The sequence below is a fragment of the Carlito syrichta genome, unplaced genomic scaffold (genome assembly GCF_000164805.1).
Source record: "Carlito syrichta isolate Samal-C Ts95f unplaced genomic scaffold, Tarsius_syrichta-2.0.1 Scaffold316264, whole genome shotgun sequence".
Classification (NCBI taxonomy): domain Eukaryota; kingdom Metazoa; phylum Chordata; class Mammalia; order Primates; family Tarsiidae; genus Carlito; species Carlito syrichta.
This window is the reverse complement of record NW_007260360.1, coordinates 305,091-317,984: the sequence shown is the minus strand read 5'-3', so window position 1 is coordinate 317,984 and position 12,894 is coordinate 305,091. Positions and strand designations below refer to the sequence as shown.

General features: G+C 40.0%; 1 protein-coding gene across 2 annotated transcripts in view; it reads right to left on the bottom strand.

Annotated features, from left to right (window-relative positions):
• Nucleotides 1-699: 699 nt before the first annotated feature.
• The window catches only part of PDE10A (phosphodiesterase 10A), a 261,276-nt gene continuing 249,081 nt past the window's right edge, over nt 700-12,894 (bottom strand). For both annotated transcript variants that reach the window (XM_021706971.1, XM_008074000.2), the window contains exons 19-22: nt 11,290-11,401; nt 6,843-6,923; nt 3,969-4,057; nt 700-1,299 (exon numbers count right to left, since the gene is read on the bottom strand). In XM_021706971.1, coding sequence (XP_021562646.1) covers nt 1,182-1,299; nt 3,969-4,057; nt 6,843-6,923; nt 11,290-11,401 — 400 coding nt within the window. In that variant the 3' untranslated portion in view covers nt 700-1,181. The remainder of the gene's footprint in view (nt 1,300-3,968; nt 4,058-6,842; nt 6,924-11,289; nt 11,402-12,894) is intronic.

Genomic DNA, 12,894 nt, shown 5'->3' with positions numbered 1-12,894 from the left:
GAATAGTAAAAACAATAAAAATAAGAGGCCATTGAGATGCACTAATTCCTTCTTCCACTTCTGTTCAATGGATAGAAAGCTTATAAAATACAATTGTGTAGCCTGAGAAAATGGATGAATGGGTGATGAATGCAGCAGAACAGAGTCCAATTACAAGACTTAAATTTGGTGGTTTAATTTGATTTTTAAGGGAAATGTACGATATTTTTAGTTAAATAACTTTTAGAAAGAACTTTTCATTGTGGATGTAAGTCTAAAATTTTGCAATGACACAAAGTGAAAGTATAAAGGAATCATTAAAAATTCCCATGTTGCATCCATAAGTCTTGCCCACTAAAAAATGTAAATGACTTGCTTTTATTTTGTTCTTTATGCAAAGGGCTCAGTCAATTTGCCAAGACAACAATCTTAGACATCTTTTGAATTGATACTGAAATTTACTGTAATATATATCTGCATCTCGTCTCAAAAATGATAGAAAGTCTGCTTCTTTTTGTGTTAAATTTATTCATCTAAGCCCTTTAGTTTAAACTGAATATACTTCAGTCTGCCTAACTAAATTCATGAAATTTGAAATAAGAATTTGACTTCTTTCCACCATTTCTTATACTGGAGCCTCAGTGATATTTGTCCTAAGGCTGTGGACTACATACAACCCAGGGAAATTTAAGTAGGTCACACATGAACATTCACAACAGCAATGTGTAAAAGCTCCTATTTATAACCAACATCAAAGTAACATTGGTGTTAAAGCCAAAGTACAATACCATAATAGTACCATTTTAAACTCTCATTGGAAAGACACAATGGAAAAATCTCCCTTCTGAGTAACTGTTGTACATTTCCATTAAGTCCTCAGCAATGGTGGCCTGTGAGAAAAGTCCAGTTCACGAGTCAAATGGGTCTTGGCCAGCTGGTTTCTGAACACGGGTGGTCCTGGCTGCTCACTGTCCATGATGTGCTACAGAGGAGATTGGCAGGAAATCATCTGCTGGGCATACCTACTTGATGTTACCTTGTTGAAGAGGTTTGCACCCCAGTTACCAGGCATAGGTTCCTCTTCTCCCAGAAACAAACAAACAAAAAAAAAAAACCCAAAATAAAAAACAAACAAACAAAAAACCTGAAAAAAGTCAAAGAAGCAAGATGAGACTCTACACAGGACAGCTTGTCAGTGGCAGTCAGTGGTCGGTCTTCACAGGCAGCTTCTCAGAGGCCTCCTGGGCCCCCGGCGAGGATGAGATCCATGTCGCGGTCTCCTCCCCTCGAATCACCTTCTCCCACTGATTGAGATTGTCCCTATGGGAAGAATATGCAGTGACAGGTAGAGCTTAACAAAGCATCTCTTAAAAATTAACCCAATAGTCCTGTGGCAGGACAATACCCAGTGGCTTTCTGTGGTGCCACTGGACTCTGATGATCACCAGAGTGATACAGGCTGGCTCTCATAATGTCTCCTCAGCAAAGAGCCTTGGAGCCACCAACACAGCAGGGGCAGCTGGTCCTACCAGCTCTGAACCGCAAAGGCAGGGAGTGAGGCTAGGAAGCAGGACACATCATCCCTAATCAGCTAGAAGGACTAACTAGAGAAGGAATGAACCCTAGGTTTTACCACTGAGGAGTATACAGGATACATGGAAAGGAAGCAATGCCAGAGTAGAATGTTCAACAGAACACAAACAACCCTAAGTGCAACAGTGTGTCTTCTAGGAGACCTTGAAACTATCGTGGTACACTGAAAATCTGGAAATAACCTTATGACACTGTGTCATATATAAAAGGTCATTTGCAGTTACACCTGGCACAAACTTTTGGCATTCTCTTGGTACAGTAAACTCGTGTTTGGGTCTGTAAGTGTCTCATTTGAGGTGCAGCCTCATGTCTCTAGTCCTTGCTTCTCGTCTGTCAATAGACAGACATCACAGGTTTCTTCAAACATCACAGGAATCTTCATCTTCTTCAGTCGTGTGATCACAACCACTGCACAACCATCTTACTTTGTATGGCTAACCTGAAGAGTTCTTAGCAACATTTCCACCTTGACTTTGCTCTCTTATGTGCAAAGTCAAAATCAGTCAGCACTGGCATTGGCAAACACAAAATTCATATAGAGCAGTTTTAAAATTCTTCCCCCAGACTTGTTTGAAGCAAACATGCTAAGACACCTTTGGACAAGAGGAATTCCTAAAATATAACCTGAAAAGTGTGATGCTGTTAACTTCTGTGTCACATCATCCAGTACCACATGGCCAAAGAGCTGAATTCCACATTCTCAAACCTTCCCAGGGAAAGTGCCTCAACAGACTCTTCCAGGGTTTGATAAGCACAGTAAATATTTGTGCGCTGGCTTCCAAATAGCTAACATAAAACTCAGGCTTTCTCGATAAGAAAGGACTTCCAAAGATTGCTTGGGATCTTTCACAACAGTATGTCTGAATTTAGATTGCTATTCCAATTTCTTTTCACTTATAATCCAGTCCCACTAGAGAATCCTGGCTCACACTCCTTTATAGCTTAGTGCTTATACCAACAGGTAAGATTTTAATAAACTAACCACTGGTGAAGGTCAGTTAAGACTCAACTAAATAAACTAGGATGTTACATTTCCCCAGGAGCAGAGAGGAAAGAGAAACTATATCTTTAATATCAAAAAAGAGAAAAGGCATATTTTTATGTTCTTGGTAGTTAGTTTTGCTAGTTATCCTTAAAAAGAAAAGTTTCAACAGCAAAATATGTGAAACCCCAGGTGAGTTTTTGTTTTGTTTAAAGGATCCAGCCACACGTCTGTCCTGAGTATGTCCTGGGTGCAGCCACTCCAACCAGACCCCAGGTGGGGTTAGGGCTGAGTGGCTAGAAAGTTCTCCTGGCCACCACCTTGCCTAGAGGAAATCAGCACACACAGCTGCCTGGCTATTGCCCTCTGCCTTCTCCAGATGTAACTTCTCTGAAAAGTAAAATGAAAATGTTTTAAAAATTTCAATGTTGTTAATTGAGTTCACCCTTCAAAAAGAATGAGAAAAACAGAGAAATATGAAGCTAGACCAGATAACAGATGGCTTATGTGCTGCTTTGGAAGAAAAAAGCTTAAAGATGAAGGGAATGCCATTCAAGTTCCCCCTCTTCCCTTGAAACAATAAACTGAGTGATTTCAGCTGAGCCTCTTTTTTAAAACAGGCACCTCTGAGCAGACATTACTGCTTTGTTTTTTTTAAAAAAACAGCACTGACAGGTTCTCTGCAAAATAATAATTAAAAAAAAATACTTCTTGCTCCTTGTTGCTAAATGAGTGACTTTACAAATCGACACTCTTCACATGTGCTTGTGTGGCATACTGTAAGAGATGTGCCATGGCTGTGACATCTGTGACAGCCAGGGCTTCCTGACCATCTCACAGGCAGACTCCAGACCCACGAGTCCCTCAGCAGAATGGCGCAAGTGGGCTCAGGGATTTCCAGCCAGACCTGAGGATGTCTAGGGGACAAGGCATCCTCAGTGCAGATGCAACTAGCCTAGAGCCTGAAACAATGCCTGCCCTCACAAGAACCACTCATACTCCCTTTAGGAAAGAAATGTCCAGAAACTGGCCTGAACTGAATGCAGGCATGAAAGAGCAGGAAGAACCCTCCCAGTCAGTAGGTCTTTGATCCATGTCGGCCCTTGCCCCAGCCTGTTCCCGCTATCCCTCTTGTCAGAGTGTGGCTGGAAGGAGCCACCTGAGCCTCTGACAGCGCCTGGGACTCAGGTTTGAGGGTTATTGAACCAAAGGGGAGAAGTGGTCCTGGAAAGCTGTTAACCAAGAGTGCCAGGACCCCTGAGCACAACAACTAGACACCTGGACACCCAGCCCATGGACGGATGGCATTTACTGTAAACTGCAGATAAGATACTTACACACATGGACGGAGTGGAAAGTCCTGTACAGAATCTTCCTTTTGAAAATGACATGACAACATGAAGCGTGAACATACCTGCAAGCCTTCAGGAGTGGCTCCGTGGGGGGCAGGATCTGGGTGAGGGTGGTATAGCAGGGGATGGCCACGGCATTGTAGAATCCAAGCTGTGTAGTGACAAGACCATGGGCAAGAGGCAAAGCTGCATGTTAGCGATTCTGGCAGTACCTACATGTCTTACATGTGAATTTTCTGTTTCTGAAGTCTAATTATAAAATTTTAAATGTTCTAGTTTTGCTGCATGTGATATTTGGGTTTAGTAAATATTGTTAAATTGTAGGGTGCATTACAATACATTCTAGAAATAAAATTCAAAACATATTACTAAAGTTACTACCTACTGACATTGGGAACCCAAGTTCCTCAAATGACACTCCATTTGTGGATGAGTCTGTTTATAATTTGAGTCCTGCTCTTATCTCTGGTCACACTTTAGTGCAGACATCTCAGAATTAAGCTTGTTATTCTCTACAGGATGACTCTTTCCAACTCTGCACTCAGGAGTCACAGTGAACTTTACTGTTTGTCTATTATACCCTTGTCTTTGGTGCTGTGCTTGGTCTACTAATGTTCTATTCATTACCTAGCCCTTTCTATTGACCTAAAAAAAATGGAGTTGACCTTATCATAGCCCATTCAGATTACTGTTCTCTTGATATTTTAGATTTCACAGTTTTAAATCTGTCATATTTTAGAAAATATATGAAAGAACATTCTACTAAGAATTCTGGGTCATTGTGAAAATAAATAATGCTACCTCAGACTGGCCCAATGAAGGCCAGATAGAGAAGACCATGTGACTGCCAGCCAGAGAACACAGATGTTCCAGTCCAAGTGGCAGACAACATGTACAAGAGAACACTGCCTCCCTGGATGAGGTGACCCCAAACCATAGTCTAGTCCAAGTGGCTGACAACACGTACAAGAGAACACTACCTCCCTGGATGAGGTGACCCCAAACCATGGCTTCCTCATTTCTTTAAATAACTGAACTTCAATGAGATGCATCAAAGGCTTTAGAGGGATCACGTCTGCATGGCCCCTTTGCTTTCTCCTGTTGTAAATCCTATCACCAGAGTTGTCTTACCAGAACAATGCCTAAGAGTTCTTTTTAAACTTTGTGGCTTATACAGAGATTTTCTTATTCTAATATTTAACAGCTGTCATGGGGCAGAAAATCCCCAATAAAGAGATTATTTCATTATTATGGCAAAGAATAATTTCGCAGTAATCAGCAATTTAAAAGCAATATAGTTTGTAAAATATTAACTAATCACAGAAATATTGTATTTAAAACTTTCTCACAATGTAAATGGACCGCAAATTTTGACAAAAAACAAAATATTCTAAAACAAACTATTAATTTAAAAACACCAGAACAGAACCCATATTTTGACAGCATCAACAAGAAATTTTCCAGTTATTCTATATATTCTGCTGGGATGAATGCTTATTTGGAAAGAAATACATTTTAGATCCCTATCTTAAACGATATAACAAGATAAATACCAAATAAATTAAATCAGATGTAAAGCTATGAAACAAAAAAGCAACTAAAGAAAATATAGGCAAATACTTATATACTCTCAGGTTGGTAAAAGACATTTCCAATATGTTATGAAAAGTAGACATCAAACAGAAAAGACAAACAGCTGTTACCCATATATGGAAAAATTCCATACACAATGTTAAAAGGCAGCTACACTGCAAAATATCTATGCAGCATGCATGACAGGTATGTCAGCTGTACTTTCAAATGAAGAAGGAATAATGACATGCCCTCAGGATAACCAGCCAGGAACAGGCGCGAAGGCACTGACCAGGGAAGACATGTGGCCACTTTGCTGTGCTGGTGCCTCTGTGAGCTGCCAACTTGCCTACATTTTGTATAGACCAACTTTAAAAAGTGGGAAAATTTGAGAACTTATTTAAGACCACCATCCTGTGAAATATTTTCTAAATTTGTCTCTATTATAATTATTTGTTCATTACCTACTTCCATAGTATGCCATTAGAAGATGGGTAGTGTAAGAAGACCATAATCTGAGAAGGACATCACATCACACACACATGCAAATTAACAAAGCACTGGGGCGCTCAAAGCATTAGAAAAAAAACATAAAGTATGTGGTAAGTCCTGGAAATGGGACAACTAATGTCAATTTATGTGGAAAAAAACTCACAATGTACTAAAATAAAGTACTAAGCATTATTTGTCAGAAAAAAATTGGACCTTAATAAAAATCTATATCATCACTCTCCAAAAATTTCTTTGTTTAGCCAATGACAAAATATTTCCTGCTTGTTAAATTACAGCAACTCAAATTCATCCACCCTCTCTATTTCAAGTCAGAAAAGAAGGCTTATTTGCTTCAGTGGCAGTTGTCGAAAGGAGTGATGACAGGGTAGTGTGAATTCTTTAAGTCCAGCAGGACTTCCTAACCTTGGCCTTACTGTCCCAAATTCCATCTAATGGATAAGGTTTCAAGTGGTTCTGTCCCTGAGCACAAAGTTCTTCTAGTCCACAAGGCAGCCAGACTCTCACGGTTCCCCACTTTGGCTTGTAGCCCTGGGAACAAACTCAGCAGTTAGAGTTGGCCCTCAAGTCAGATTACAAATACCAACTCCTCCAGAGTCTAGTCTTCCTACAAGTGCCTTAGCATGGGAAGGCACGTTTGGGTGGATGAGGCTTCAAGGCTGCTCTTTCTCTAGTTCTCAGCCCCTGCAGGATAGAGTGCTAAAGTTCCTATTTTAATCAACAGACCTGGAATGACCTATTCCCTGTGCCCAAACATACTGTGAGATGACATTGCTTTCTATTCCTGCACAATTTCATGGTCACCTTAAGCTATTTTGCTTTAACAGTGACACTGTGACTGTAAAAATTCATACCTGGCCTTGTGGGACTTCATCCTTCTTATCTCTGTCCATCATAGGAATAGGCTGAATTCCTAATTTCTTCATTTCATCACCCTGAGAATTATAAATAACTATAAATTATAAATAATTCATCATGCTTGGTCAACTGTCAAATAGTTATGTTTTGGTATGAATAAATTGTTACCTTTATTCATTAATTTTCTTCAAAATAAATAATATTTCTGGTTACTAACTCAAGAAACATGTAAAAGTAATGAAAAACTTCATGTATTATTATTTGGTATTTTATACTGATTTTCTTCTGTAATGAATTACCAGAAGTTTTTGCCAGCCATCTCTTCTGCTCTCATTCTGCAGAAGTCAGGAAAAATTTATAATAAGAGGATATAGTCAATAGCAAGGAAAAACAATAACACAATGTGGAATCACCTCAAGGCCTTTCTGACTTCTTTCTCAAATGATCTTTTCGGTGTACTGAATGAGTGAAGCTAGACTTTGAAGGGGAATACTGACAGAGGAAGAAAAAAAAAGTCTACTAAAGCATGTTAGTAAAGATGCAGTATAACTGACTACATGTCATCATCAAATGTAGATCATAGTTAGAATTAGTATCATCCCTGTCTAGTTAAGTCAGAAAATTGGCGTGAGGCTACACATTAAGTGCCGAAGCAGGATTTTAATCTCAAGCAACATGAAATCAAAGACCACACTCTTAATTACTGCTAGATTGATTCCAAATGATAAAGGCAGGAGACTCAGTTAGAATCCTGCAGTAGTCAAGGCATGATTTGGCGATGCTCTGACATGGGGCATGATTGTGAGAATAGGCAGGAGAGACAGGACTTTATCAATGTTTGGATCAACTGGCAGGACATGGTAGCGATGCTCCTGTTTCCTCCTACAGACTACAAAGTCCCTGACGCCTAAGAGTGTGCAGGCAGCTAATCAGTATGTGTGAACTGAATAATCAATGAGGAATATAAAGGGAAAATATCTACATTACCTATCAGTCACATTTTGTTTCATATTTTAGAATACAAATATAGTTGTTAAGTATGAAATACATCAAAATTGCATAAAATTATATGCAAAGCAATAAGATAACTTTAGATCAGTTTTCCGATGTGATATTTATAGAATGTATTCTAGGTTACTACTTTTAGACTGCTGATTATGATAATAAGGTGAAATATTACAGTTCAGACACATACAGTTGACCCTTGAACAACATAGAGGTTAGGGACACTAAACCCTTGCATAATTGAAAATTCATATATAACTTATAACTCCCCAAAAACTTAACTACTAATAACCTCCTGCTGCCTGGACACCTTACCTATAACATAAATAGTCAATCAGTACATGTCTTATATATGTAAAATACATATACTGTATTACTGCTTACAATAAAGAAAATGTTATTAAAATCATAAGGAGGGGAAAACATATTTACTATTCATTAAGTGTTAAGTGGAAGTGGATCATCATAAAGGTCTTCATCCTCACTGTCTTCACACTGAGTAGGCTGAGGAGGAGGAGGATGGGGAGGGGTTGGTCTTGCAGTCTCAGAGGTAATAGAAGGGGAAAAGGTGGAGGTGGTAGAAAGGGAGGCAGGAGAGGCAGACACACTTGGTATAATTTTACAGAAAAACATCATAATTGCTGCCTGGATTTTTGCTTTTTCTTTTCTCTAAGAATATTTCTTTCTTTTTTTTTTTTTTTTGAGTTGGAGTCTCACTCAGTCACCCAGACTGGAGTGCAGTGGCTTGGTACCATCATCCTTCCACCACTTGCTTTTGTTTCAGTGCCCATATCAGAGAAGAGCCCATGTCAGAAAAGAAGACAAGCTGGGCTCAGTGGCTCAGCCTGTAATCCCACACCTTTGGGAGGCTGAGGTGAGTGGATTGCCTGAGCCCACGGGTTCGAGACCCACCTGGGCAGTGAGACCTCATCTCTACAATAAATCAAAAAAATCAGCCGGGCGTGGTAGCGCATGCCTGTAATTCCGGCTACTGGGAAGGCTGACGCGGAAGGATCGCCGGAGCCCAGCAGGTCGAGGCTGCGGTGGCCAGGAGCGGCCACTGCACTCCAGTCTGGGTGACAGAGTGAGACTCCAACTCAAAAAAAAGAAAAGAAAAGAAAAGAAGACAAAAGCAGTCTGTGTGATGGAAGCCCTCCTGCCAGACTGTCTAGTGTCAATCTGTCTTCTGGCGTTGCTTCTTATATGTCCTCTTCCTCATCTTACAGCACTGGTTTGGAAGCACTCATCTCCATCAGGGCATCTTCTGTTATTCCCTCTGGTGTGGTATCTATCTTTTAGCTCTTAAATTTCTCCAAGATCCAGATCCTGAAACCCTTCACTCCCAACTATTCTTGGCATATCCACAACCTCTTTCATGATTTCCTTGATTGGCTCTGACATAAATCATGTGAAGTCAAGGACAGTATCTGGACACAGTTTTCTCTAGCAGGAATTTATTGTTTTGGGCTTGATGACTTCCATGACTTTTTCTGCAACAATGATGACAGCTTCAATTATGTAATTCTTCCACACTTTCATGATGTTCTCTCTATTTAGGTTCTCTTCCACGGCATGGACAATCCTTTTCATAGAGTCCAAGTGAAACAAGTTTCAAAGGTCTGTATGGCCCCTAAGTTAGAGGCTGAATTGGAAACGTGTGCTTGAGGGAAAGAAGATCAGGACCATTTCAACATCTTTGATGTTGAACTCATGGGGTTATGAGTGGCTAGATACAGCATCCAATATCAAAAAACTTCAAAATGTAGTCTCTTATTCGCAAAATACTTACTGACTTCAGAGACAATGCATGGATAGAACAAACCTAGAAAAAGAGCTCTCATCCAGACCTTCTTGTTGTATACCAACAGACTGGCAATGGGCATTTACCTCTTCCCTTCAAGGGTTGGGGTTGGCAGCTTTATGGGTAGAGGCAGTCCTGATCATAAACTCAACTGCATTTGCACAAACAGTAAAATTAGCCTGTCCCTTCTTGCCTTAAACCCTGGACCTCATTTCTCTCCCTTACCAATAAACGTCCTTTGTGACTTTTTTTTTTGCAGGGGAGGGGGCTCAGAATAGGGTACTTCCTTGCTCCTCAATGATTTTCTTAATGACATCGGAAAGCTCGTCTTCTGCCTCTCGGTCAGTAGAAGCTGCTTCTCCTGCTACCTTGACATTTAAGCCACTCCTCTTCCTAAAATGATCAAGCCATCCTTTGCTGGCATTAACTTCTCCAGCTTTAGATCCTTCATCTTCCTTTTGCTTTAAGTCATCTTACAATGATGTCTCTTCTTTTCCCATCATATCAGAGTCTGTAGGTATGCCTTTCTCACAGCAATCCTGCACTCACATAAAAACTACATTTTCAATATGAGATAAAAAGGTACTTCGCAGAAAGTGCAAGGTTTTCACTCCTGCTGGTATAGCTGCAATGATAGCTTCATGAATTTCCTTTTCTGTTTTTATAGTCTTTATTCTGGATTCAGAAATGGGCCACTGCAGCTGCAGACCTCAACCTACAGTCTACATATCAAGCAATTTGACTTGGTCTTGGAATGCCATGCCTTTGCTTCTTGGGAGCTCTTCCAGTATCACTAGCGGAACTTCACATGGTTCCATGGTGTTATTCAGCATTTATGGTATTGCACTAGACACAATGGAAAATATGCAAGACCTGCAAGATCACTTTTTACTTTGATACACCATTGATTGGAGAGACAAACTGGTCACATGGAGGTGACTGAGTGGATACTCATAACACATGAGGTCACCTCACCAGCAACTGGAAGTGCCTGCAAGATTACCTCAGAAGTGCAGTGTGACTACAGTTCATTTAACAGTTATCATTCAATATCACAGTCAAGAAAAAGTATGAATGAAAGTCATACATGTGTTTGTTCCAGGAGAATTATGAATTAATATTCCATACATTCTACAGAACTCATAATTTGCAGATGAGTTGACCATTGGGTATATTTACATATTTTATTCTGTCTATGGTACAAAATGATTATTCTCCTGAATTTCTAGCTGCAAGCAGATACAGCCCTTACTATGGGCCCCTCTGAGGATTTTGTCCAGTGATTATGTAAAGGAGATGGACAGTAATGTTTACTCAATGAGTGAACAAAAGATTAGCTACTAAGTAAGACAAGATGTTACACTGTTGTTCAGTGAATAAGTACCTAAACTCTTTCCGTTGAGATCAGGCAATTTACATACATACTCAAGTAAGATGTAAGAGAATGACCATTCTCACTTTGCATCTGCACAACTGCTACATCCTTAACGGTATATGACTGATCATAGTTTTCTGATATAACAATCAACATGAACAACTAAAATATTGTTAGCAAATTATCCATATATTTAATTTCTCCTCAAATATGTTCCGAATTCTTAATAGCATCCATGTTAATAAAAGAACCAAGGACATACCTCTGCCCAGAATTCTGCATATATATCATTTGCTGTCAGTTTTGTAACTGGCCACAGTTTTGTCACAGAACAAAGATCGCAGGCAGTCATCATCAAACCAATTACACGGTCTCTAGAACACAAAGTAAGATTGGTCAGCATAGCATTTGCACATTTATAATACAGACTACAAAGGCTTCTGTGTTTTCAGGCTTGAGTTTTAAGTGTGTATTACCTCAAGAAAGAAAGATCAAAGAGCATGAAAGAGCTGATACAAGGACAGTAAGATGGAATTAACAATAGTATCATTTAATTGTAGGAATGAGTCACTTCTATCACTAGCCCTGCAAGGAGTGTGTTATAGGCTCCCGGACCTCAGTATTAATGTCACATATCACGAGGGCCTTGCTCTCTTATCATCTAACCTGATGCATGTTTATGGCAAGGGATCAGGTTTTCATTTTCCTGGAATTTGGAAATTTTAGAGTGGGAAGAAACCTTACCAAAAAATCAACCACAATCCTCTCATTTTATGCTGGGAAAGTGGGGGTACAGAGAAGTGAGATGGCTATGCCAGGGGCTGGAAGTAGCTCACACCCAGGTGAGTGGAGGCTGGCCTGCCTCCCATCACTCTATGCCAGAGCCTGTGACAGTGCAGCTTCCGGTCACTGCTCCCTGTGCATCAGGTGTGCCTCCTCAACACTACCTTGATGGCGTTGAATTTTCCTTTTCTGCTGCATGCCATTCATAACTATGGGCTCCATGTCTGCCTTTTTTTTTTTAAATATGGTTTTGTTTATTCTTTCCTCTTGAAGAAAAATAGTAATGGCTTAGAAAATTCCAACAGACATATTCTCTATAATTGGAATGGATTTGGTCTGGTGACATGTGTTTACCCTGAATGAAGTCTACACTGAATGGAAGAACCAAGCTTCGCTGTCAAGAAATTTTAATAGACGACTTGAGCTTTTATAACACAAATTATATAATTTAAAGAGACACGTTATCAGCAAAGATTCAAAAGTATGTACCAAGTGAGATGATGCTCTACTTCCCAGCCCATGTCTCAATCCTAGTGAGTCCAAGGAAGCCCCCACAGCTAACTGCTGCCTTCCTCCCTTGAGGTCCACAGGCATGTTCCTTTGTGGGCACCATCCTGCCATAGGTCCAAAGCCTGTCCTGACCTGCTGGATGGCATACTGGGAGCATCTATCTATCAATCTGGCAGAGATCCTGCTGTAGTTGAACTCCCTAAAGCTAAGATTCCTGGATTTTTGAAAGATCTGCTTCCTCTTAACCTTACCTTTGATACCAATCAACTGGAAAGTTCTTTTGTTTTCCATCAGCCCACGTTCTTTAGCCCACTGAAAGAGGCATCTCTTTCACAACTTACTCCTCATAAGGACATATTTCAGGAGAGTATCAAGTCTTTAGGTTAGACTAGACCACTTTGAGAACACTGATTAGACATACGTATATCCATTTTGTAACCCCAAACAGATGCCATGTGAAGATCCAAATCTCTTAACATGATCACAAACTATGAGATTTTCTTCTTTTTTTTTTTTTTTGAGTGGAGTCTCACTCCATTACCCCAACTGGAGGGCAGTGGCTGCTCCCCGCCCC